This window comes from Cuculus canorus, chromosome 2 (assembly GCF_017976375.1).
Source record: "Cuculus canorus isolate bCucCan1 chromosome 2, bCucCan1.pri, whole genome shotgun sequence".
NCBI classification, from domain to species: Eukaryota; Metazoa; Chordata; class Aves; order Cuculiformes; family Cuculidae; genus Cuculus; species Cuculus canorus.
The window spans coordinates 76,963,471-76,988,229 of record NC_071402.1 but is presented as its reverse complement, the minus strand read 5'-3'; the positions used below and the strand labels follow the sequence as shown (position 1 = coordinate 76,988,229).

The following is a 24,759-nucleotide window of genomic DNA, read 5'->3' as shown; positions in this document are numbered from 1 at the left end:
CACTTGTAATTCAATAGACTTCAGGTTAATGAGTAAAGGAATTTTAAGAGAGTTAGAGGAAAAAAAAATAATTCTCATATCCATATGCAATTAAGTGTTTTCATATTCTTACAGTGAGCATCAACGAGTAAATTGGTATAATTTTACTTTGCTTTCAGAGCAGCATCTAGCTATTAATGCAACGTTATATGTTATATGCTCATTCCTGTATTACAAGTATTTCATTTGAAAGTAAAAAGGGAACCTCAGTTTCAAAAATATTTGTCTTTATTTGGCTTTAAAGTGGTCACTTCAGGCAAAAAGGAGGAGCAACAGAAAAATCAGCTTTGAATTGCTCCATTTAGATTAAAACCTTTGTCTTTTACACTGCTTCTCAAATGTTTGTGTTCAGGCCTAAAATGCAATAGTTACATTAGAAATACCAAAGATTGCTTCATTCTGCTTGGTTTGTGTTTTTTCTTCTGGTTAGGGGACAGGTTTGTTTGTTTTGTTTTTTGTTTTGTCACAAGCTGATGTGCTGTGCAGTGGCATACTGTGATGCCACAGCTGCAGATTAATTGAGGATCATGCTGGTAAATCACACAGCATGGAGTTCTGACTATAGGACATAATGTTTTCAAGGAAATTAAAAAGAAAAATTATTCCTACCACTGCTTGTGTATTAGTTTGGTAATGGTGTGATAATAGACCTGTATTCCTAACTGACATCCACTTGATAACATTGCTTTGGGAGAGAGAATTACAGGAAACAAGTGGGGAACAAATCTTCAGTACAAAGTAAATTGAGCACAAAATACCTTAGTGATATGCATAGTGAATAACAAATCACCTTGAAGCAATGCAAAGTCATAATCCCATTTCATTTGACAGGTCGGGGATGTCTGATATAGCCTTATCTGTATTATGTTCTTATGTATATGTTTTTAGGTGTTTGGGGGTTTGTGGTTTTTTTTTTCCCCCAAGGTACAGTGGCATCTCCTCTGAGAAAGAGTATTTATTTTATCTATTTCCTATTAAAATTTTGACAGGAATGTAAAAAGAGGCATTGCTTTCAACTTGAGTGGTGACCAGTGATCACTGTAAAGCTGTAGACAAAAGCAGTAAGAGAGGGAGGGAAGTGGAAGGGGATAAAAAAACCCTGCAGAACCACCTTTGTAACCTATGACCAATATCACCCTTATAGAGGAGAAGCATTTCTCCAAGTAAAATATTTGTAGGTTTTAAGTATGGACCCCGTGGCTGGGTTCCATAGAAGTATTGTACCCATCTGAAGACAGCCCCAATTTCATCATTGGTCTGTATAGAAACCTTTTAAAATGGTCATTGTCCACAGCCTCCTTCCTCTTCATGAGGAACAGGATACCTTCAGAGGCTCGTGGCTTGTCCTATATATTTTCTAGTTCTTCTAGTCTCCTTTACTAGAAGGATGACTTAGAGCGTGTATGAATGCTTCTCAGATGTTCCTTGACTTTTGCCACCTATTGAGGGAGAAGTGTAGTTATAAAATCTTGGTCAGGAAAGCACATACCTTGTAAATCTCATCTGCCATTGTTGAGAAAATACAGTGCCTACTGTGTGCCAGAAACTGTCTGTTTTATTTATCATCTATTTACTGTACTTGTGTAGTCTCAGGTTAAAGCCTGGTTGCTTTAGACTTTAATGATGCAGGACTTTGTCCTTTCTCTTTTATTTGCTTCAGTGTTGTGTAGAAATACAAGATTGTCATTAATGAAATAAGAAGCAATTCAAGTAGGTGTTATAAATCTCCTTCTTGTAAATCTTTATTGAATAAAACCACAATGCTGTGCCTCATATAACTATCCAGTAATGCCTTCAAGACTACTAATGCTTTTGTTAAGAGGGTCATTCTTTCTGCAGCACTGTATTTAGAGGCACTCTTTTAAAAATCACCAGCCCCCTTTTTTTTTTTTTTTTTTTTGAACTCAAGATTACATCTACTGTCTACTTTTAGAGGTAGTCTCTTCCTTTGTCATAATTTCAGCAGTTTGCCTGTAGGGTTGGAGTTGGTACGAGAACAGCAGGTATTCAAAGATGTTAGGTTTTACTGTAATGGGTCCAGCAACTTTCAAGCTGTCATTTGCAGAAGTTAGGTTAGTGTTTAAGGTGTACATATCATGTGATCTGGCACTGGAAAACAAATGCGATTAACTTCACAGTAAAGTAACTTTCTACTCCAGAGTGGAAACTATTAATTAAAATAGCTAAAGTTAGTAAGGTATTCTAAAAAATACTAGATAGTAGTGATTTTATTACTGAGGATTATAATGAACTAAATAGGGAGAAGTCAAAAGTTGAAGGAGATGACGTCCACGTGCTTGATAGCTGTAGCATAATGCAGTGCAGGTTGTTAATCTGTTATTGTCTCATAATATTTAGACTTTTTTAACAATAACTGTGACTGTCATGCATTTGTTTTGTTTTATTTTGGCCAGCTGGACAGGGAGCTTTTAACAGAGGGATTTCAAGAGAAGGTGAATTTGGAGTGAAAAAAAGTTTAGTTGCAGTAGGCTGGTCTATGCAGTATTATGGTCTGTGTGATTTTGCTGTGATTGGATTTCTATAATGGTTATGGTCATTGTATCCCATGCACACAATGTGAGACCATGTAGTACTACAAAGATGAGGAAAGGGATGCATATGTCTTGTATAGTGCCATTGCTCAGGGTTGAGTTTTACCTCCAGTGAGGAAACTGACATGATGAATTTTACTACATCAAATTCTGAAAGGGCAGTTGCTTTTAAGGGCTTCAGCTGTTGTTGCTTTCTTTGTTTAAATGCTCACGTAACAAATGAATTAAACAGCACATTCTCCCCAGATTGAAGGATGCAACTCAGAGGGACAAAAGACAATCTGAAGAAAGATCTTGGCATAACACCTTTAGCAGCCAGTGTTGGTATCAGATTACCACTCGTTGTGAACATACGATATTTCTTGTGCAGAGCAGCATCACTGAAACATGCTGGAAGCCCAATCTGAGGATGGAAGTTGCATGTATTAGTGGAGATTAAAATCCGGCAGATTTAAAATGCTGTATCTTCCTGGATGTGGAAAGGATTATTATGGTTTTGTAATATTGAAAACTTTAAAAACATGACTTCTGCCCTGTTTGGGAGGGAGGGAGGGAGGAAGGAAGGAAGGAAAGGAAGGAGGGAGGGAAGGAAGGAGGGAGGGAGGGAAGGAAGGAGGGAGGGAGGGAAGGAAGGAGGGAGGGAGGGAGGGAGGGAGGGAGGGAGTTCCTGCCTTGAGTCAGAGAGTTGCATAAAATCTTGCTGTCCCCTCAGACTAGATGGATTTCAAAATGATGCTTTAGCTGTATACTGTTTTGATATGCAGGCTGTATTACCGTGATGGACACTCCCTAACTTTGGAACCTGATGGTGAAGAATGACTAGTGGGAAGGAAGTAGAATTTGAGAAGGTTTTGGGGATGTGAGTTTGAACACAGCAGTGAAGTCTTGTAACACACTTGGCTGTGGAAGAGGCTCTGTTCAAGTTTTGACTTCAAGTTTCAGTGAAGTTGCATTAAGCACAGCTGCACATAAATGTCGATCAGAACTCGATCACCATACCTATTGAACTGAAATACAAATTTCTAAGATATATACTCTGCCACCATTGCTACTCACTGAATTACTTGTCTACCTATTTCCTCATTAAAATTTGCTTTAGAGGTACAAAAATCCTTATAGATTACCTTATTCATAAGGTATGTTTTTGTTTCTGTTGCTAACCCTGATGGAATTCGGCAATTTCAGATTGATACCAGCTAATCACATACTTGAAAATAATAACTAATAAAAAAATGGCAAGTCTAAATTGGTGATTAAAAAAATTATTCCAGCTGCTGAGGGTTAGGCAATGGCAGTGACATGTCTATCCCCAATGGAACTGTTCGATAAAATAAAAAAAGTTATGTATTTCAAACAACAAAAATAAGAGTGAAAAGGAAACTTGGACATAGACAATGTGAGAATGTGCAAACTGAAATGGAACAGTACAGACAAAAGAGCCTTTGAAGTGATCAGATACTAGCTGCTCTGTAAGTAGAGGAAGAGCTCCAAACCCAAGTAAGCAGTATTTTCTTTCAGCAGTTCTTTCTGCATTATGGAAAAGCATCAGTTTCTAAGCAAAGGAATGATCAGCCTTATTGTAACAGTTAATGTTAAATCTAAAGAATGCTCTTAGAAAATCAGAATGAAAGAATACATCAGTACCACAGCAACTTCACTTCTTCAGTCTTCAAAAATTTACTTCAGCCAGGTTTTGCATTGGAAGACGATTCATTAAACATGACAATATGCAGAGCACAAGTGATATATCCTTGGTTTCTATAAAGCAAGGACTTCTCCTGCAAAACAGAGTCATGTAAATACAGTGATGGTCAGGAGATGATTTTAAGATTTTTGAAAGAATGAATGGGTAATAATTCATCACTGGGGCATACAATCACTTTTGAGTACGTTTATGCTCTTCTTTAGGCTTAACAATGCAGCTGACAGTGATGGAACGAACCTGTTAACTACTTCAGAGTTAGGCTGAGTATTTCCCCTTGCAGTAACAGCATAGCAGGTGAACAGCTACCTCTGGTTTTGGAAGTGGAATGAGAGAGTATGAACAATGTAAATCGCCTGTGATGCCAGCTGCAGGAGACATGGATGTTGCTTTGATGAAAAGGCATCCTCCTTATCATGTCATGGAAATGTCTGATGGTAAAAATACTAGTGAATACATGCTTGCCAACAGCATTTAGGCACATTAATTTCATGTAGATGTGACGGCCAGGTATAACCAGTACCTGAGGAGAGCGAGAAACATGTTTGTGGGTTTAAAAAAAAGAGTCATCTTTTGCAAAGCACCATGCTGTTCAGTATTCCTTTCTTTTGTTTGCTTGCATTTCCCTTGTACAGCATGTTGAATTTCCTTAAAGACATAGCTAGTACAGCAGCAACTGGCTATTTGCCATGCCCACTGTTAAAGGTGCTGAGCATGGTGGAGCTGACTGCAGGGAAGGAGGTTGTATATCCCCTGAGATATAGAACATAGGAGTATCTGCAGAAAGTTAAAGCCGGCAAAAAGAATTAGAGGGGACAAAGCTAGTTGAGTCTATAAGCATGGTTAGAAATCCCTGAGAGAGGGAGAGGATGTAAATGTAATAGAGGGAAAGAGGCTTTTTCCAGTTGACTCTCTGGAGTTTGATGCAGTCCTGTAGGCCCTAAAAGGTTGATGTGTTGAGAGCAAAGGCTGACTGGATAGAGAAGAGCCCATGTGAGAATGCAAGGGAAGATTTACTTAGATTCTTTTTATTTCTCTCTGGCTGAGAATTTCGGAACTGGAGTTTTAATTGCATGGTGCTTTGCAAGGTGAGTAACTAAATAGGAAGAAATAAAGGGTGTGGAGGAATGAGGGAGAAGAAATCGGAAAAGAGGAGTAAAAAGTTGCAGTAGTTCTGACTCTGGTTTTCCTGTTTTGACTACAAGAAATTACGTAATAAAGTTCCCAAGCTACTAGGATTTCTGTGGTCTCGATATTTGCATAAGGTCCTGCAAGCATTCAGTTTGCACGGTTAAAGTACAAAATTCCTTGTGTGTATGTACTTTAAACTGAGGATATGATAGTACCTTCATAAAATCTTAACTTCCTTGGAGGTATTTGCTGATATCAACTACAGGGAGTGAGTGTGTGTCCCTCTTTCAGTAAATATTTTCAGGTTCCCTAACCGTATATTTCTCTAAAATCTTACATTTACAATGTGGAAAAGTGCTGCTACAAGTAACTGCTAAGCAAAGCAAATTTATTATTATTATATTTGTATTATCTTACGTCTTGGACAGTGTTAATAATCTTGACTGCTTGTGCTTGTTACTTTGGATTGCTGATTTGCTTCTAGTCTGATTATAATCTACTTTGTTAAACTTATATTGCACAAAAGCTGGTGCACACTTTGCAATAGTCACTTAACGTTTAGAGATAAAAAGTGTTTGTATCCCCCAAACTTGATGAATTTTCTTTTAGTTGGGAGAGAATGCACCGTGTCATTTTTACAGTGTATTAGATAGGAAAAGTATCTGTTTTATAAGTCTTCCTGTGTATTTGCTACCAACAGAAAGCACTAGATTTGTACCATTTATGAAATTAGGAAGGATTGGTGTACATACCTGGCATTGAAAGCACATCTTACTGTGATCCAGTTTGCAACTTTCGTGTGAGAGTAAGAATCAACTGCAGGTGCAAATCAGTGAAAAAAAGGGAAAAAGTAAAGAATTGTGAAATTTGTATGAAAGGCACAAGGAGAAGGTTGACGAAGGAACAGACTGTCTCATATAGAATAAGAGGAAACTTTTACAAGGTAATATCCACAAGTCAAACAGCAGCATCAGCCAAGTAATTCTTAGCAAGAAGGTGTAACAAGATAAGTCTACTAAATGAGTTTATCCTTTCTGAAGGTCTAATCCTACATATGTTAACTGGGCAAAATGCTGTTTGACTTTTAGAAAGTCTAGATTTTTTAGCAGTTCTTACATGAATTTCGTCTCCCTAAGATACTTCAGTAGGGAGAAAGTAGTATTCCTGCCTAAATCAATGTGGTTTTGTTTCTGGGGTTTTGTTAGTTTTTCCTAGAGATGTCAGAGATTTCAAAATAAGATGCAGAATCTTCAAGTGAATTTCTAAAGCATTTGGCCACATTTATAGATACACCTTAATTTTCAACATTAATATAGAAGTTGCTGTATTGTTGATACTATGCAAAAGCTGTAGAAAATTATAAAGGCTGGCTTTTCTATCTGCTATTTCTGCAACTGAAAGAACCATAATTGGAGCATACAGCAAGTCTTTGGGGGGTTTTACTATAGTTAACAGGGTTTTCAAAGTTTTCATTCTCTTTAGCAGCTATTTGTAAAAAATTATTAAATGATTGACAGTTTTCTAGGGATGTGATTTTGGTACTGCAGCAGTGAAGCATTTAGATGTTATGGTATTTTTAAGGTATTAATCACAATGTTGAATTAAAGATTTCTTTTAGGATCTTGTTTTAGGTGACAAACTGAAATCTCTTCCCTGACACTATAATTCTTGATTTGTGATTCTTTTAAATTCTCAATGAAACCCCCTTCTCAACCTAAAATTAAAATTCTCTTTCTCAAGCATGGTACTTCAATATATATTGAAGTTTAAAATTTCATGAAGGTATAGCAATTTATTGGCCTCCCACTGAGCCTGTTATTTGCTGTACCCAGTATCTGCTAGCTGCAGCAGAGGGGATGCTGTCCTTACCATCAGTGTGAGCCAGCCTCAGTGCTGCAGGATGTGGTTCATACAAGCCCCTCGTGCATGGAGTGGGGTGCGTGGAAGGGGTAGCCAGGTGCCAGTTGCCCTCTCCCCGTTCCTTTGTGAGGCCACTGGGCTTAAGCAGTCCTGAGAAGGAGCCGTAGGTATGATGACCAGTGCAAAGGAAGCTGGACAGAACTTGAAACTTTGTGACAGCTGAATTTCCATGTAAGTTTTTAAAAAATGTGGGCAGCAGTCACTATTAAAGATGGCCCTTTCATAGGTTGTCCCTTAGGGAAAGCTAGATAGAGGAGAAAAAAGGTTTTGAGGCTTTCATTTCTTTGATTTTAATCCTGCTCTGTTTGTCAGTTTGGGGACTGTTGAAGACCAGAAGCAGGTCTAGTTTTGTGGACGTGTTTTTCTCCCAGCTTATTGGTAAATCAGTGAGGTGTAAAAGTGTCCACAAAACTAGACTTATTTCTTCACAGGCTGGTTGTGACTTCTGGTTTTGCTTTTGTGCAGTGGCAGAATGGGGTCTGCTGTCGACCCAGGGCAACAATGTGACTTAGCCATGACCTTGCTTCAACTAGGTGACATACCAGAAAGGCTGGGCTGGTGACTAGTGCTGGGAGAAGGGAAAGCAGCCCAGTTCTCCAGAAAGAGTGCTTCTGTTAGAACTGCTTCTCACCCCTCTCTTCCCTTGCTAGAGCAAACCCCTCGCCCTTCTCAAAATTGTATTATGCTTTACCTACTCTGAGCTGATTCCAGTTGAGGTGTAGCTGGCTTGAATTTGAGAGAAGTCAAGTCAAATATAAAAGTTAAAAAGTTGGAGGGAGAGGTAAATGTCTTCAATTTAAAAACATGTAAAAAGATTTCATGACCATCTGCAAACGTAACTGGTATATTAACACTTCCTGGTCCATTCCAAGTGTGTGCCTTCTGGATGCCCCTGTGCATCTGTGATGTTTTGCAGTTGCTGGGTGAGGCAAATGGACTGCAGAATTTATTTATTTCACAAGATATTTCACTATGGCTTTGCTGTTTTAATAGCTAAACAGGTGGGCAATCTCAATAGATGTGAAGTTTGCTATAGCCTGAAGAGCTACACTTCAGTCAGGAAGCCTGACTGTCAAAATGATTGGTTTAAGGTAAAATTCATGTATTGGTAGTAGATGGCTTTGCTTCAGTTTTACATTAAATGATTTATATAAAACTGGCTGCTAAAGCTTAATCCTTTTACAGTCCATGAAGGTGGCTGTAGTCAGTTTTGATGTACAAGTTATTCTAAATTGATAGCTGTCCAGGGTTTTTTAGTTTCCTTTTAATTGATCTGGCTAGCAATGGCCAAACAAGGTTTTTTTTGTGAGTATTTAATGCATTCACAGATTCCTTTCATTCTCGTATTCTGACTATCGCACTTCTCTGTTCATTGTGATAAAATTCAAAAGGAAGTGACAGACTCCTAAGAAGATAATTTGAGAAGTGAATCAGGGTGACTCAAAAAGCATGTAGGTGTTAGGGCGACAGCTATTTTCAGTCATATAAATATTATTTTGATAACAAGACAAAAGACAAAATGGAAAGAAAAGTTTTCAAAGAATTTAAAAACAAACACGATTTCTATTGAACTGTCTTGCAAAGAAGAGGAAGGGAAACACAGTGGTATATTTTGCAAAGGAATGTACTTTACAATGAAGTTCTTGTTTTCAGCAGTATTAGTGGTGTAGGGTTTTTAGCAATTCCCCATATAACGTATCAAAAGCTAGCAGCATATTCATTGTAACAGTACTGAAGAGTGTGCTATGTCAGTATGCGATTACGCTTTTGCTTTTTCACTTGAAAATATTCCCAGTGTTTTCTTTTTAACTGTTTATTTTTTACTTTCTTTCTCATAAGGTACCAAATTTTGGGTTTGAACTGTATTTTCTGCTAAAATATGATGTTTTCCTTGCCTTTCTAACTCTGAATTTAGCATGAATTGTGCATGAGATGTTTCACTATGCTAATACTGTTACTGCACTTTAACTGATGCAGTTTTACAAAAAGGTCTGTATGTATCTTGTTGCCTTATTTCTTCAGGAAATTTATACTAGCAATTAAAAGTGAGACTTGTAAAGTGTTAGTATATATGTAAGTTAACATAATCATAGACTCATAAACTGATTTGATTTGGAAGGGAACTTTAAAGATCATGTAATCCAGCCTCCTTGCCATGAGCAAGGACACTTTCAACTAGGTAGAGTTGCTCAAAGTTGCATCCAGCCTGGCCTTGAACACTCCCAGTGATGAGGCAATACATAAATATGTGATTTCATTTATCTATGTTCATGGCAAAGTTTTCTAAGGTAATAATCGTTACTGAAAAATCAAATACTTCAGAACCATAAGAAAAACATGAAAATAAGGTAAAAATTTGATACAAGTTTAAAATTTTCAGGTGTTTTGTAACTTTGACAAGTACTACATCAGACAAAGCAGCTGTAATTGCATTTAAAGCTCCCTGTATTTCATGTGCTGACAGTTTGAGATAAAATGCTTGAAGTCCCTTTCATGGATCTATAATATATTTAAAATATTTATTTTCTTAAACTGTAAATATGTGTGTTAATGAGAAGTGTCTGGGAAATCTATTATGAAAATTTGTCTCCTGAATATGCTGTTTTGACTGTTAATTTGACACACCTAAAAATAGTCCTGCACCTGGGCCCATTCCTCTTGGTGGAAGTATTCTTATTATCTTAGGATGGGGAAATGAGAGCCACCATGAGTTCACGTGCCACTTCAAACAGTCCCATTTTCCTTCCAAGCAGATCCAGCATTTAATTTGTATTTGTTTCCAGACCAAAGATCGTGTGGATATTGTTCCTCTAACACTTATAGTGAGAGCCAGTTTTCCAATAACTGGACTTTGGTTGAAAAATATTGTTTGTTTCATAGAATCATAAAGCAGACTGGATCTCCAGTACGTGATGGTGTAACAGAAAGATAATGGGCTACAAGAGAGATTAATAAGATTTTTGAGTCGCATTAAGTCACTTTAAACCTATTGATTAAGCTTTTCGAAACTAGTAATGCATTAATCTTGAGCTGTGGTGTGTGAGCGCAGCCATTGTTGGTGTGCATTAAGACATCTCCATGATCAACTTGTGCTTAGCTCTTTTTCAGACTCAACTGAAGCGCCCCCTAAGTCTTAATTTAGGTTAAGTATGCAGAATATCTGTTAACAAAGAGTACACAGCAACTCTCAGTAGCAGGTGTCTGGTTTTACCTGTTTTACGAATACCAGGGCTATAAATTTGGGAATGGCTATGGCTGGCTATTTCTTCTGCCATAGAGCCAACCATCCCAGTTTGCAGTCTTGAGCGTGGTTTAACCCTCCTTCTGCTGGTGGATCCAACAGACTTCCACCCCTGTAAGGACTGCAAAAGCTTTATCCGGTGGTGGTTGTGAACCTTAGCTTGATTAGTCCCATGCTTCTTCTATACTTTCTTCATTTCAGGTTAGTGGAGTTAAAACCCCAGGTGAAAAGCATTGCTACAGTCTGTTGAACTGGTGTAAAGGTCTTCTAGTCCAGAAGTGGCATGTCATTTAGAAATTCGTTTGACAGTTGTTTACTTCAATGGTTTTGAAAATGACAATGTTGTTTGTTTTGTTTTGTTTTTTTCTCATTCTTTTTGAACCCCTGTTTTATGTGTGTGTTTTTTTTTTTCCTCTGCCTAGACCTGGTTAACCATTTCTGTGAACAGGTCCTCAATTTTTTACTTTGTCCCTACTTTCCTGTCGTAGCCCCATCTTCCCCTGGTGTCGACTCCGTACCCTTACAGCGCACAGGCAGTCAACACGGCACACAGAACGCAACAGCGACCTTCCAGAGGGCCAGCTATGCAGCCGGCCCGGCCTCCAATTACGCAGACCCCTACCGACAGCTGCAGTATTGTCCTTCTGTTGAATCACCATACAGCAAATCTGGGCCAGCCATCCCACCTGAAGGGACCTTGGCTAGGTCACCTTCCATTGATAGCATTCAGAAAGATCCCAGGTGGGTGAAACCTTCATTGTCTACTATTTCTTGTTCATGCAGAGGTTTGTAATCGCGGTTTGCTTTGTATGTTTCTGCTGTTGAATATCAAGAAAACCCAAAAGCCATTATTGTACATGAAAGATTTTGTTTGTGTAACAGCTTTGTCCCTATGCTTTACCTTGGAAGGCTCTCATGAGCTTTTCTGTGAAACAAAATGATAGGTGTGGTCTTGGAATACGTGTGTGTAGCCTGCTTTCCGTAATGCTACTCCTTAAAAGGTTATGAAAAGTAATTTCCTCTGAAAATGGGAGGTGTAGTATGACTGTTTTGACTCTATAACCACTGCAGATTGAATTTTCAGGTTGCTCCTTGGGCAGAAGTTGTTACAGTTGTTGGTTTGTCTGCAGTTAATGTTCATAAAAGCTACAGAAAAGGATATTCTGATACTGGGCAATGAGATTGAGCAATGTGGAAGCAACACATAATCAAGCTGGTGTGTTGCCCTGTGTGTTGTGCATGTTTCAAGTGCCAGTACATGGTAGCAGAATGCGTGTACTACAGCTTTGCAGGAATGATTGCCACTGTGCATGCTTTTGAAATATATAGCACAACTTGAAATGCTGCTTTGAGGCATGATCATCCTCATATACGTAGGGAATGTGCAAAAAGGAAACTTTCTAGCCATGCGTAATCCAAGGAGGCATATGGATTAGAGAGAGCGAGTTTTCTGACGAATTATTTGACTTCTATGATAGCAGCAGTGAAAATGCTGACTGTAATCCTCAGTGCACTTGGTGATTTTGTTCAATTTTCTGATGGGAAAGAAAGCAAGTCTCTTTGCTAACTTAAGTTAAAGCTTGTTGAAAGTGTTAATTTATACAAAGATTTTCTATAGCAGATGCTGTAATTTGTTTTATTTATTTATGCCATGTGTAAATTAATGATAGGAGAGCCCAAAATCTTTCCTGCCACAAAAATTCTGGAAGTGTTTTGGAAACAATTTGAAAAGACTGCTTTTCATGCATTAAAAACCCAGTATTCACAGCTTGATCTCTTGACTTGTTTAGCGTTATAGCAATTCTCTCTGTCTTTCCAACCAGGAGCACAACAGCAGCTAAATGTTGTGGCATATTAGAAACATCACTGCTTGCAGCTAGTTCAGCCATTACGAAATTTTACTTGTTGAGAAAACCTTTGTCTTCAAACTTTTTTTTTCCCCTTAACTTCTGGTATTCCTCTAGAAATTAAAAAAAAATATATATAACCTGAATTTCTCCTTCTCTTCCTCCTGCCCCAGAGCAAACACCGGTACTCAAAGGGAAAGAGTCTTTTTCTTCAACCTTGGTATTTTGATTCATTTGTATTCCAGAGTATAAAAGACTGTGAAGGAAAAAGAAAACTTTACTTTTTAATTGTCTCCTGTTCAAATGTAAAGAAAATTACATTAGGAATGTGCTAAACCAGAGGAGGAATTACTGTAATCCATATGAAATGTTCTTGAAAGAAGCATGATGATGTTGAAAGCACTATTCCCTACAGACAGGAAAGATCCATTTACAGTAACTCTACAGATCCTAGACGAAATATCTTTTTAAGAAAAGGTTATCTCTGTTTAGTTGCTCTGCTGACACTTCACAACTTCACAGCTGTTATTCAGATGCTATATAGGATATGTGCTTTTAAAAGATTTCCTCTTGCAGATATTTCCATTTGCCTCCTTTTTAGTTCTTTCTCTCTTCTGATACCATTTGTGCCTTCATGAGTGTTGATTTCTGTAGGTAAAGTAGGAGCGAGAAAGTATCCAGGTATAAACTGAATGTATAAACTTCTTTAGAAGGGGTCATTGAATATTATTATTCCTAATTACTATTAGCTGGATTGCAAGTTTTCACAAAACAGCATCTGTAAAAGAGATTTACATTAAAATTGATCTCAGTCATTTGATCCATGGATTGTGTGTGGTGTCTCTTACTTAGTGTTGCTGCCCTTGTTGATTCAAACAATTCCTAAAAAGCAATGTTAAAAGCATACCTAATGATGTTATGCCTTAGTCCCCAGAAGCTATGGTCCACACAGGCAGACTGGCTTGTGAAACTGCAGTTGCTCCAGCAGTTGCTGATCATTCACCTATTGGAAAGACACTGGAAAACTGGAAGGATTTTGAAGAAAAAGCAGCAAATGCAATTGTGAGACTTTTAATGTGTTGATTTGTGTGGACAGACTACAAAAACGTGGATAAATGACAGATATGGAAAGGAGGGGACAGAAGATTTTCCAGATGCTTGAAAAAATATTATGGAAGGACAGAAATTATTTAGGGTGGTATGTGGGAGGTATAATTACAATATAATTATTGGCTTCGATTAGGAAAAAGAAAACACGACCCAAATATAGGAAGGACTTTTAATGGCTATGTTAAGTTGCATTGTAGTCATCAAAGGGTCATTGTTTATACGTTACACAGGTAACGTATAACCAAAGCCTCTATGTTGGTCAGTAGATGGGCTTTGTCAGGTGCAAGTCTTGAAGCTCTTTACAGACCTATGGCTGCTTTAGTTATCTAGTTGGTTGAGGTATTTTGTGACTGAGATGAGTCATGGAGGGGAATGGTAGGTGTAAATTTCAAACATTGATCCTACCTCTCCATCCAGAGTCCAACCAAAGGCTTGCTGGCAGAGGAAAAACTGCAAGACAAAAGCATACTAATTACAGGCTTTTGATTAGCGTTTGTTACACGGCAAGCCAATTCAAGATGAGAAATAGAGATTGAGAAGAGAACATACTGATCCTAATAAGCAATTAGAGTGTGTAAAACTGAACATTATTTTCCGGAGTCTTCAGTTCAGGGAGAATTTCCATCTGAAGTCCCAGAAAAATGGCTGGCAGGCACTGATGTAGTTGACAATTTTTTTCCATTGTTTTCACCATGTAGTTTGGATTACTAATACTCCAGTTCTACATGTGTTCTGAGCTGATGTTTGGCAAATGAAATTTTAGCTCAACATCTGTTTTGCATCATCCAACTGTCATACAATGCAGTTTAATGTTCATTAACTTAAAGTTTAGTACAAAAATTAGTTTTAAAAAGTGTCAAGATATTTATTATCAAGTTTGTGGTAGGGGATAATTTTTATATTATACAGGTAGATTGTTAGCAGATATGAGCTCGTGAAGCAGGTAGTAAAATCTGTATGCATCTATACTGGCAGAGAGTCTGAGGCTTTGCTATTTAAAAAGGAAATAAGTGCCTTATCACTTGTTAGAAATAAAACAACTTCTATTTATGGAAAAGTTGGATATTAAAGATAATTTACAGATTGATTCTCCAGAGCATTCTTTTACCTTTACTTCATATCAAAAGAAAAGAAAGAGAAATATATAGTGGGGCCTTGATATAAGCTGTTGCGTGCCGTAACCTCTTATATGAAAACGTGGCATAGGGAGGGAGGGAAAGAGTACAATATTTATTTTCTAATTGTCTTGCATTTAGTTCCTGCTGAACAGTGAATGAGAGAAGTCGTGAGTATTTTGAAGTATCAGAAATATATGTTCAAGTAATATTTTCCGGCCTAATTTCATTTAAGAAAGATTAATCTGTCTCTTGCCACCAATAAATTATCTAAGGTTTGTCCCTACCTAGAATTCAGGGAAACGGAGAAGCCCTAGAAATAGAAATCCTGGTATCCAGTTTTCAGTCTGCGTGCCTTCCAATTTTTACTCCAAAATGGGAAGCTGACAAATCTGTGTAAATTACTTGATTTTTAAGTTTTTAACCTACTAAGACACCATGTGCACATGCTGCTGCTGATAAATCGCACTTGCTACACAAAAAATGAACAATATGTAACTTTCAGATCCTTCAGTTAAATACACACCAATGAAATTTTGCAGTAACGTTCATTTCACTTGTTTATGGAATTGCCATGTCTCATTTGATGGGTTGAGTCAATATGTTTCCTTCATTCTTTTGTGATTTTTCCTCTCCTCTTACCTATTGTTATTTACACGCCTGTATACACACATCGTCTCCTGCAAAGAAGCTGGTAAGAAGCTGAGTTAACAGCAAGAATATTATGGTGGATACACTCCATTAAGGCCATCAAAATGAATTTCAGAGTTCAACTGTCCATTTTCATATTGCATTGCATTATATTGACCTACATTTACATTTATGGTATCCCCTTTCCTAAGATATCTGTTTCAGAACCTTTAGAACTATTTATCCAGCAGAAACAAGGTATTTGGTGAATGAAGCTGTAAAGGGCTCATTCGTCATTACAGAGCAGACTGAAGAACCAAACAACACAAACACACACTCTAAAAAGAAAACCGCCTAGCAATAGAATCATTTTGCAACTTTACAAGAAAACAAAATTTCTAAAATGAGCTGTTTTGTAGTGATTCTCACCTTTAGAACTGTCTGGATAAAGGTCGGCATAGAGACAAGAGTTTGCCAGGTATTGCATGATTTTACTGTAATACCCTGAGATGTTTCTGCTCTGTTCTGTGCTTTAAGAGTCAGCTTTCCATTTCATTACCTTTGCTGGCCTTAATTTCCTCCAGAGCAGAAGATGATGAAAGTGTCTATCTGTCTTCTGAACTTTTAAATTGGCTTTCTTTCCACTTCTGAAAGGAAAAAAATTAGATTAGGACAATGTGGACTTTCAGTTTCAAAACTCTTCTTGGTTTTGTTTTGGGTGTTGTTTTGGGTTTGGTTTTTTTTTTTTTCAAAAATATGCTCTTTAAAAAATGCACGCTAGAGAGCTTTTTTTTTTTTTCCCCCCCCCCCCCCCGTAGGAAAAGTGATAGAGGTGAAATAAACTGTAGTTAAATTTCTGTTTTCCAGTAAAACTGCTTATGAGATTAGCACTCAGAGTTTGGAACACAGCCTTTTAAAAGGTAAATGTTTCTGCAGGAGTCTTCGCCCTATATTTAATCTTGCTTTGTTCCAAGGATTTTCTCAGTGTTAATAGCATTAGTCTACTGTAAATCTGAATAGCAGCCAGGCAGTTAAACAGTGTAACGATGTAAGAAAATAATACTGTAAACCTGCATGTGTGGGAGGTTGGACGTCTTTGTGGGAACATGTCTGGTAACTTCTTCGGGAAGGGTTGTCTCCTTCAGAAAGAAACTTCCGATGGGGGAGAAAGCCTTGCTATGAGTACAGTACAGCTGGTAGCAACGCTGTGCAGCTTTGCTGTAGTCAGTTTTGAGATGTGGGCTTGGGTTTTCAGAATCTAGTGGGCTGTTGGTGGCGTTAGTGGGTCTCTGGCATGGAATCATAGAATGGTTTGGGTTGGAAGTGACCTTAACTAGTGATCTAGTTCAAACCCCCCTGCTTTGGGCAGGGACACCTTATATAACTCTCTAACCCAAGAGTTAGAAAATTGAAGTTATTTTCTGGTCTGAATGAAATAGAACAGGACTTGCAGATGTACCTCTGCGCTTTTATATAACATAATGTATGATAGGCAGCTCTCTTTTTCATTCAGTGTTTTTCAGAGATCCCTCTTACTCTTATCTGAAATCAGGTGTAAAGTGGGAGATGATTCTCCAGAGGTGGTGGGTTTGAAGTCATGGGAAACATATTGTGATTCAGTGCACATAAATGCTTGGCAGAGTAGATTTACATCCAGAAGTAAATGGTGCAACTCCCTAGGTCCTACTAATATCGCCGCTAGGATCTTTTTGCATCAAGTTTACACGGGGAAGGCCCCTGGTATTGGTAGAATATCAAGTCCAAAGCAAATTAGAATTCCTCATACAGATACCTTCTACATAGAAGGCATTCATTTTTACTTAGTGCATACAATAGCTTTGAGAAAACATAGCAAATACAATTAAATAAACGGGAATCTGTTTCCCCTTCCTGCTGTAGGTAACTAAGGGTGAAGCCTTCTTCCTCAAAATAGTCCATGGACCGCTCCTTAACTGTCTCTTAATTTGGGATTTTAGGAGACTGACTTAGGTGGAAACTGTGGCTGAAAAAGAGTTTCCTAGAGAATCCCTAGTTCCAGCTTCAGTGTGGCAAAATAAATGAGGATCTAACTGGTACAGGCAAGTGTCAACTTGTGGTAAAATAGAGAAGTGGTACCCAGAACTTGAAGAACTTATTTGTATGAGTATATGAACACATTCTTGTATGTGCTAACAGCTTATGTCTTTCCACTGTTTACATTGGGGTGGTTTATAAATGAATGGCTGAGGAGGCTCTGGGCATAGGTAGTCATTTGGGACCTGATGAGATGCATCCCAGAGTCTTTAACGGAATTGGCAGATGTGGTTGCCAAGCCACTCTCCATGATATTTGAGAAGTCATGGCAGTCAGGAGAAGTCGCTGGTGACTGGAAGAAGGGTAACATTATGCCCATTTTTAAAAAGAGTAGAAAAGACAACCCTGAGTTCTACCGACCTGTCAGCCTCCCCTCTGTGCCTGGGAAGATCATGGAACAGCTCCTCCTAGAAGCTATGCTAAAGCGCATAGAGGACAGGGAGGTGATTAGTGGCAGCCAGCATGGCTTCACCAGAGGCAAGTCCTGTCTGACCAGCTTGGTGGCTTTCAGTGATCGGGGTAACCGCAGCAGTGGGCATGGGTAAACTGACAGATGTGATCTATCTAGACTTCTGTAAAGCCTTTGACATGGCCCCCCACAACATCCTTCTCTCTGAATTGGAGAGATATGGATTCGATGGGTGAATGGTACGGTGGATAAGAAAGTGGTTGGAGGGTCGTATTCAGAGAGTAATGGTCAGTGCCTCAAAGTCCAGATGGAGATCCGTGGTGATTGGTGTCCCTTAGGTGTCTGTACTGGGACCGGTGCTGTTCAATATCTTTATCAATGATATTGACAGCGAGATTGAGTGCACCCTCAGCAAGTCTGCAGATGACACCAAGCTGAGTGGTGTAGTTGCCACACCGGAAGGACAGGATGTCATCCAGAGGGATCTGGACAGACTGGAGAAGTGGGCCTCTGAGAGCCTCATGAGGTTCAACAAGGCCAAGTGTAAGGTCCTGCACCTGGATCGGGGCAATCCCCATTTTCAGTACACAATGGGAGATGATGTGATTGAGAGTAGCCTTGCAGAGAAGGACTTGGGGATGTTGGTCAATGAGAAGCTCGACATAAGCCATCAATGTGTGCTCGCAGCCCAGAAGGCCAACTGTATCCTGGGCTGCATCAAAAGGATCATGGCCAGCAGATCGAGGGAAGTGTTTCTGCCCCTCTGTTCCTCTCTTGTGAGACCTCATCTGGAATACTGTGTCCGGTTCTGGCATACTCAACCTAAGAAGGATAGGGAGCTGTTGGAATGGGTCCAGAGGAGGGCTACAAAGATGACTGGAGGGCTGGAGCACCTTCCCTGCAAGGACAGGCTGAGAGAGTTGGGCTTGTTCAGCTTAGAGAAGAGACAGCATAAAGGAGACCTTATAGTGACCTTCTAGTACCTGAAGGGGGCCTACAGGAAAGCTGGAGAGGGACTATTCATGAAGGCTGGTGGTGATAAACTGGACAGGGCAGATTTAAACTGGACGTTGGGAAGAATTTCTTCACCATGAGAGTGGTGAGACACTGGCACAGGTTGCCCAGGGAAGCTGTGGCTGCCCCATCCCTGGAGGTGTTCAAGGCCAGGCTGGATGGGGCCTTGGGCAGCCTGATTTGGTGGCATGTCCCGGCCCAAGGCAGGAGGGTTGGAACTAGATGATCTTCAAGGTCCCTTCCAACCCAAACTATTCTATGATTCTATGATTTTACAGTGCAGCAAATGCAATTCAGTATGCACAAACACATCATCTGCATTTACTATTCTTTTCTCTCTGGAATTTGCCCCATGTTGTTTAGCAACCTCCTTTCTCTGGGAAACACTTGTGAAAACAAACAAAAACAGACCAAAAGAAAACCAAATTTTTATTCCTCTGCAGGACAGAAGCATCTGTGCTTTTAGCTCATAAAGCACTAGTACCCACTTTCTGCTATGATGAGGAACATTTTATTGAGAGTGCAGGAGGCCACTCCATTTTGTTTCCATCTTGTCTTTAAAGAAATCTGATCCTATCGTTAACAAGTCTGCCCTAGTGTAATCACAGTTTCACTATCTCACAGTAATGTGGACATATTGGTTTGTTTGATTTGAACAATACATCTGCGTAGAACTGCTAAGAGTTCCTAAACCATCAACAGAATAGAACGGTCGTATGTAGCCATTTTATTTGGTAGGTTATTTATGCAGTTTACAGGGTATAATTTTGTCTCTTGTTTTGAACTGAAAGTTTTTTTCTTATAATCCTCTGCATCCACCAGAAGGTAATTCCTTTCCATTGTGCTAGAGGGAGAGAAGTGAAATGACGCTTGGATATCTGTCAATGATACCAGGTATACAAGAGGACAGTGACCAGGCCTCCCCGTAGTATTCGTATATCTAATAATTGGGAAATAGGGAGATGAGTGTCACCTTTTTGGATAATTCCCCTTCCCCCCAGTAATTATAGTCTGCCATTTGAGAACAGCAACAAAGCTCTTTCCGCTGTTTCTTAATCTGTTGTGTGTTTTAATGGCTTAATTCGTGGAGAAGTGGACAGAGTACCATCCACAGTTTACTTCTGGTTCTTGAATGGCATAACTGAGCTTCTAATGGTGAATATACATCTCAGTGCAGTTTCTGCCTCTGTTTGCCACACAGTTTGCTCAGTATCCTATGGCTCATTTGCAAACTTTGACAGATGCAAAATCTGCGTGGTGTCTTACTGTGATGACAGACTGCAAGAGCCAGAAAACGTTGTAAGTATACTTTCCAACCAGACATTAAAAACATGGGGAAAAACCATACTTTCAGGTAAGCTGTTACGATCTCCTGGCAAGACAAACTACTTACAAAGCTTCTCAGTAGTAACTCTTGGACATCTCATCAGCCAAATGGGTAGTAACGATCTTTACTCTTTACAGGGATGTTGAGAGTAAGTTAAATTTGTAAGGTGCTTTGAAGTTCAAAGGATAATCTTACTTTTACTTTTGTGGGAAATATGATTGGAGGAAGAGAAAAGTATTAGGAGGAGAAGATGAATGAGAAAAATTTTGAAGCAGCTTACTAAAATCAGGGCACGTTCTCAAATTTTCTCATTTGAAAAAGCAACTAAAATTCATCTTCGAGTCGTAAATTGCTGTGCAGAGGTTGTTAGTTTCTGAATCTGGATTTCAGTGGGATGTTGCACAGCTATTTTATAAGCAGGAAACAAAAGTCAGCTAACTTTGTAGCCATTGTACAGAATGTGTCATTGAGAGCACAGGAGGTTTCTGTACGAGACCACCACGAAGAGTCTGCTTAAATAATGTTTCTAGTATAGAATCTAGCCTAAAGTTATTAAGGGAAGGAATGATGAACATATTTTATTCGTTTCTACCAGAACTGTGTAGCTTTTATAAATTACGAGCCTGACTTTGAGAGCCCTTTCACTATGTAGATGAAATATGTTGGATGGGAATAAACTGATCTCTACCAGCAAAACCTGATGTGAAGTCCAGAGCTTAGTCTTTCAGTCTTGGGTGTATCACCATTCCTCTGATGATCTCTACCACCTTCATTTAAACCTTTCTTTCTCATCTCACTCCACTGCCCCACTCCAGGAGCTTGATGAACAAGCGAGGTTTGGAGATGTGTCATAGTTTTTAGCATTAAGCAAGCAGTTTCCTAGGAAGCAAGAGTCACTACTGATCCCATAGAAATCCTGCAGCCATTGTTGCCAAGGAAACTCTTAGACTTTAGACTTCTGTGAAATATTTGTTCTTTTTATTTGTTTTTTGAGGGTTTTTTTTATCCACCACAGCAAAAGCGGGATCATTTGCTGTTTAGCTTGCCACTCATCTCTAATAATTTAGGGTCATGTTTATCTATCCATGCAATGAAGTGAAGGGATCTGGACAGCTGAAGACCTGGAAAGAAGTGGAAAGGTTTTTGTAGGCCAAAGGAGGACACAGTGCGATCTCTAAGTTTCCTTGATGTACCAAAGATAAAAATATGGAGAAGAAAAGCTGTGCATACTCTGTCCCAAAGTAAAACAAGTAATTCACCTCAGGAACTGCGCAAAAGCTACAAATTTAAAGAAGAAAGTATTTTAATTCAGTTTGTTACTCTTGACAAATAATTTGAACGGCTTGATGGTCTTTTCGTTCCATAACAGGACATGATGTATTTCGTTCACATACAACACTTCAAATAGGAGGGTAATTTTTGTTTTTATGCTGTTTGATGCTAACTTTTTTTCTTCTTCCACTTACCTGAGTTTGAGCATCTTGAATAGAAAAACTTAGTTTGAAAGTTTGACCCTAGTAGCTGATGACACTAAACAAAAGTGTTAGTGTGTGTGTGTGTGTTGGTGGAAGTGGAGGAAGGAATACTAACAATGCAGGCGTAACACAGTTTCTTAGTAAATGTGGTACCCTTACCTTCTAGTTAGTGTAATGTTTCTGTGTCGGCTGCTCTCAGAAGTTGTGCTGATCAGTCAGCCTCACTTGTTTCAGTCCTTGTTTCAGCTCTTGTTACTAGTATGAGAAGGGGTCCCTTGTTTTGACTCCTGAGAGCCCTGGAGAGATTCAGAAACTAAATTTCCTGGAACTGGTGTTTATGTAATTATCTTGTCCTAAAAATATTTAGTCTCAATGATGTCTCTCAAACTACTGCAAATGAATGCAGTCTTTGCAGTTCTATAGTCCTGGCTGTCTCCTTATGGAAACATCAATATGATTTCTATCTGGGACTTCTGTACACCACCAAAATTCAGCAAGGTTATTTCTGCAAGGGTTTTGCAACATGAGGTTCTCCTGTTCTTGGTTTATAGGTGGTGAAGTGCCAAATATCATGTGCCCCTTATGTGTTAGACAGTTTGTGGCAGAGTGAAGAGCTGACCTTAAATCACCCCATTGTTCCGGGTCAGAACAATGACAAAAAACTAAAGGACTTTTCCATTTTCTTAACATGTCTCAAAAAAGAGGAAGGAACATCTTCCAGAGTTGGATTCCCCCCAGTAATTTTCCTAGGCCACAAGGTGACGTGGGGTCAGCGTGTGACCACAGTGGCCATTGGTGCACTTCTGGGAGGTGGACTGCCGTGGGACTGCCCATGCAGGGAAATGGTGCTGACTGGAGGCCTGCTGATCCTATGCTCCTTGTATTAAGGGCAGAGCGATGCCCTGTGTGCAGTTGGGGATTGCCAGACATGAGTGGTGACAGGTTGGGACACCAGCAGCAGAGGCTGGAACTGCCGCTGTACTGTAAGGGAGGACCTGAGGGAACCATGGCAGTGAAGCCTCACCTGCTAGGGCTCCGGGCAGAGAGTGAGCCTGGAGCAATCTATGGGTTTTTGCATTTCCATGGAGTTGATACTTTCCTGTTGACTGAATTATTACTGCCATCCCTTTTCTGGCTCAGTACTTTGAGCTACGTATTTCTGGAATGTGAGTGTGCAGCTAGTTGTCTGCTTACAGAGAGATGGTATCAGACCCTACTCACAAGAAATATTTTGCCGTTAATAAAGCCTGTTTCAGTTGAAGACATAAAATACTTGGACTGTTTTAGTCATTTTTAATTCATATCCAGTGATTCACAGGTAGAAGTGGCCTTTGTTCGGTGATGCAAACCTGTAATTATAGAATCACAGAATAGTTTGGGTTGGAAGGGACCTTGAAGATCATGTAGTTCCACCCCTCCTGCCATGGGCAGGGATGTGCCACTAAATCAGGCTGCCCAAGGCCCCATCCAACCTGGCCTTGAACATCTCCAGGGATGGGGCATCCACGGCTTCCCTGGGCAACCTGTGCCAGTGTCTCACCACTCTCATGGTTAAGAAATTCTTCCTAATGTCTAGTCTAAATCTGCCTCTCTCCAGTTTATACTCGTAGGTGTTCATGTTGCCATACCTAAATTTATGGTCTTGAACGGCCTTAAAATAGATAATTGTTCCCCCCCCCTTTCCCCCCGCCCTCAAAATCATAGAATCACTAGGTTGGAAGGGACGCACTGGATCATTGAGTCCAACCCTAAACCATGCCCCTCAGCACCTCATCCACCCGTCCCTTTAACACCTCCAGGGAAGGTGACTCAACCCCCTCCCTGGGCAGCCTCTGCCAGTGCCCAATGACCCTTTCTGTGAACTTTTTTTGTCCAGCCTGAACCTCCCCTGGCAGAGCTTGAGGCCATTCCCCCTTGTCCTGTCCCCTGTCACTTGGGAGAAGAGGCCAGCTCCCTCCTCTCCATAACCTCCTTTCAGGTAGTTGTAGAGAGCAATAAGGTCTCCCCTCAGCCTCCTCTTCTCCAGGCCTTTTTGTATGTTTGCCTTTTGTAAGGGGTTACCCTTTTTATACCTTTTTGATTTTTCTGTATAGTTCTGGGATTCCTTCTGATAGCTTTTAATAGGGAAGGCTTGACATTTTTCTGCATTGAAGTAGTTGCCAAATGTCTTGTAAAGAACCTCTGTTTAGGCAAAGCTTTTCCTCTTGTGTACATAAAAATTCTTTTAAATACATAAAATCTTCTCTGCGGGATGAAATCTTCTTTGCATAGACTTCTCTAGAGGATGTTTTTTACATTTGTCAGCAGCTACCTTTTTTCTTTTTTAATAAAATTTTATCCTAAAATATAAAGGTTTTATCTGCTGCCGCTAAGGGATAACGGATCCTGTCAGCCACTGCATTTGCTGTGGCATGGCTCCAGCAGACATCTGTTACCTTTCTGCTTCAACACAATTTACACACCAAAATCTCCCCTCCTAAAAGAAAAAAAGGAGACAAGTGCTGCATAAAAACTTCCTTCTGAAGTATGTAAGATTATGGATGAGTCAGTAAAAACAGGGGTCTGTTAAGAGAGACTGTCGAGTAGTTTGGTTGTGCTGAAGGAGGAAGCCCTTTCACAGGGGTAACTTCCTAAGTGAAATTTCCTCATCAACAAATGTGCATGTGTGACTTTCACGGAGAAATTCAGGGCTTGATGTCTCAAAATGCATGTTGAACACCTTTTCGCTTTTTCCAATTATGGGTTCTCAGTGATGCAGTTTTCAAGTCAGCTAGGTAGAAGTACTTTCATTGAGGAGCTGTTTACCACCCCATCTGCCTGTAATCACATTGGTTGTACATACAAGTACAGTGAAATTGAGCCTAATAGTTCCTAATCCCCAGCAGGTTTATTACTAGACCAGATTTGCTTCATAATGATAAAGCAAACAGCTTCTCAGAATAACTTGAAATGTGAATGCAGAAGTCTTATTCTTGTTCTGTTACATATTCATTGGCGTAGAGCTGTCTGATACTGAACATCTATCTTGCTTTCTTTTGTTATTTTAGAATATGATCAGAATTTGGCTTAGATTTTGCTTTTTAGTCATGTTAAATATGACTTAGTTTCACTCAGTTTCATTGAGGTGTTTGTGTTGCGGGGCTTGCGGGGGGGGAATTATTTTTTAATTAACAG

The 24,759-nt window shown here is 39.5% G+C and overlaps 1 protein-coding gene across 7 annotated transcripts in view; it reads left to right on the top strand.

Annotated features, from left to right (window-relative positions):
* The window catches only part of CTNND2 (catenin delta 2), a 662,788-nt gene that overhangs the window by 401,035 nt on the left and 236,994 nt on the right, over positions 1-24,759 (top strand). For 5 of the 7 annotated variants that reach the window (XM_054059035.1, XM_054059034.1, XM_054059037.1 and 2 more), the window contains one exon: positions 11,008-11,326. In XM_054059035.1, coding sequence (XP_053915010.1) covers positions 11,008-11,326 — 319 coding nt within the window. The remainder of the gene's footprint in view (positions 1-11,007; positions 11,327-24,759) is intronic. The other 2 variants (XM_054059036.1, XM_054059038.1) reach the window with 1 other exon arrangement.